A 2,044-nucleotide genomic window follows, 5' to 3' on the forward strand; every position below is an offset into this window, starting at 1 on the left:
TCTCTCTCTCTCTCTCTCTCTCTCTCCATCGATCTCTCTCTCTCTTTATCTGCTTCTTTCTCTCATCGTTGATTTCTCTGTTATACTTCTGACTGAATCATGAGTGTACTGGAAGTAGACAGGGACTTTGACCATGTCAGGGCTGAGCACCTCTGAAGTAAACCTGTAGATTCCCTCATGTTCAGTAGCTGACTGGTGGGATGGACATATTGCTGTGCTCTGGTCCCTCTATATCTTTCCAGTGTCTAACTATCGTAATCTTTTCCTCTGGTATGGTTTGCTCCTTCTGTCATTCCATGTATTGTCCTTATCTCACCTACTTCTCTTTTTTTGTATGTTACTTTATGGTAACGCTTCTGATTTTCAGCGTTTACATGACCTATTTGTGCTTCAAGTGCCCTAATACTTGTAAATTTGTACAAAAACTAAATTAATCTGTTCCTGGCACTATAATATGGCCGTCACAATGGTGGCTGGAGGTAAAGTACTGGTCAGTTGAACCTATTAAAATGTTCCCAGGTCCATCAAGCTTTGGACAACGTCCTGTGTCAGTCGTCAGTCCGCAATGACGTCACAATGAGGATTGTCAGGCAGCAGGACAAGATGAGGGAGATGACGCGTCACGTGACGTTCCTGGAATCTCATCTCATGACGGCCATGAAATCTCTCCGACAGGCCGAGGTCAGCTCTCTCAGACTTCTTTTTATTTTTGTTATTTGTTTTTTTTTAATTTGTTTAAAGCCAGAAATCAAAATAGGAATAAAAATGTTTAAGGTTTTTTAGAAACGAGAGAACTTGCTCTTTGTATCATGGTAAAGTATCAGCGTGGGTGGTTGGCAAGTGCTCTGGTATCTCCCCTCCTTCTTTTATGTGTTTGTTGTTTTCTTGTAACACCTTTAATCTTCGGCACTTATATGACCTTATTGTGTTGCAAGTGCCGTAAAACTCTTACTAAACTAAAATAATAGCTCTTGCCAAGTACTTTCAGATCAAGTATACTTGACAAGTATCAATTACAAAAAGTTCATTGTTCCAAGGACCTCAGGGACCTAAGTTCAATGTTTAAGTGTCTGTGTATATGTGGTATCGATGGTGCCGTGGTTTAGCTATCAGACTCTTAACCATGAGGTTGCCAGATCGGGGGTTGAGACTCAAGCCCAAAGTTGTGTCCTCGGGGAAAAGCAACTTTGCTTGAATTTTCCTTACTTCACCCAAGTGTGAAAGAGTACCCGACTTGTGACAGCGAATGATCTTGTCAGTAGGTTAGTGTTTTAGAGCCTGTAAAATGGCAGTATGCACTGTATTCTTCCCATGATGTTGAGATTGTTTCAGAATGCTCTCAGTTCTGCTGGGATGGATTGTAAAGAGCACAGAGTTTGCTGTTGAGCTGGAATTTGTAGTATGTTATTTTTTAAATGCTGTTTATTTATTATCATCTAAATTGCCTGTTTGTCTCCCTTGTACAGGAGAGACTGCGTCAGTCCAGCGACATCAGCCATAACTTGTCTCATTTCGTGGCCATAAACAGCAAACACTTGAAGGGGAACACAAAGGATGATCTCAGTAAATTAGCAGGTACAAATCATTATTGTTCAAGATAAGATCAAATGAGATAAGAATGAAATAAGAATAAGATAAGGAAGATAAGATTTGATTAGGTATAATAAGAATAAGATAAGATAAGATAAGAATGAGATAAGAATAAGATAAGATAAGAATGAAATAAGAATAAGATAAGACAAGATAAGATAAGAATGAAATAAGAATAAGATCAGATAAGAATGAGATAAGAATAAGATAAGAAAAATAAGGTTAGATAAGATAAGTTGCATTGATCTACGAAATGAATTTTGGATGGAAATACCAGACCATCAACATGCACAATTTCCTTGTCAATCATTGATATCTCAAAGAAAATATAATTATAGACTGTGTCATGACACAATCAGGAGTCAAGTGCTCATCGATTTTTGGACTCAGATTTATTGGTATCGTCTTAATTCTTATAATTTATTACATGCTTTAAATTATTATTATTATTGTT

At 37.5% G+C, this 2,044-nt stretch overlaps 1 protein-coding gene across 1 annotated transcript in view; it reads left to right on the forward strand.

Moving 5' to 3' along the window:
- LOC101845785 overlaps nucleotides 1–2,044 on the forward strand; it is a gene marked incomplete in the record, with an annotated part of 93,196 nt that overhangs the window by 86,465 nt on the left and 4,687 nt on the right. The window contains 2 exon segments of the mRNA XM_013084980.2: nucleotides 520–681; nucleotides 1,467–1,575. Of these exon segments, the coding sequence (XP_012940434.1) occupies nucleotides 520–681; nucleotides 1,467–1,575 (271 nt within the window).

Source organism: Aplysia californica, unplaced genomic scaffold, assembly GCF_000002075.1.
Source record: "Aplysia californica isolate F4 #8 unplaced genomic scaffold, AplCal3.0 scaffold00333, whole genome shotgun sequence".
NCBI lineage: Eukaryota > Metazoa > Mollusca > Gastropoda > Aplysiida > Aplysiidae > Aplysia > Aplysia californica.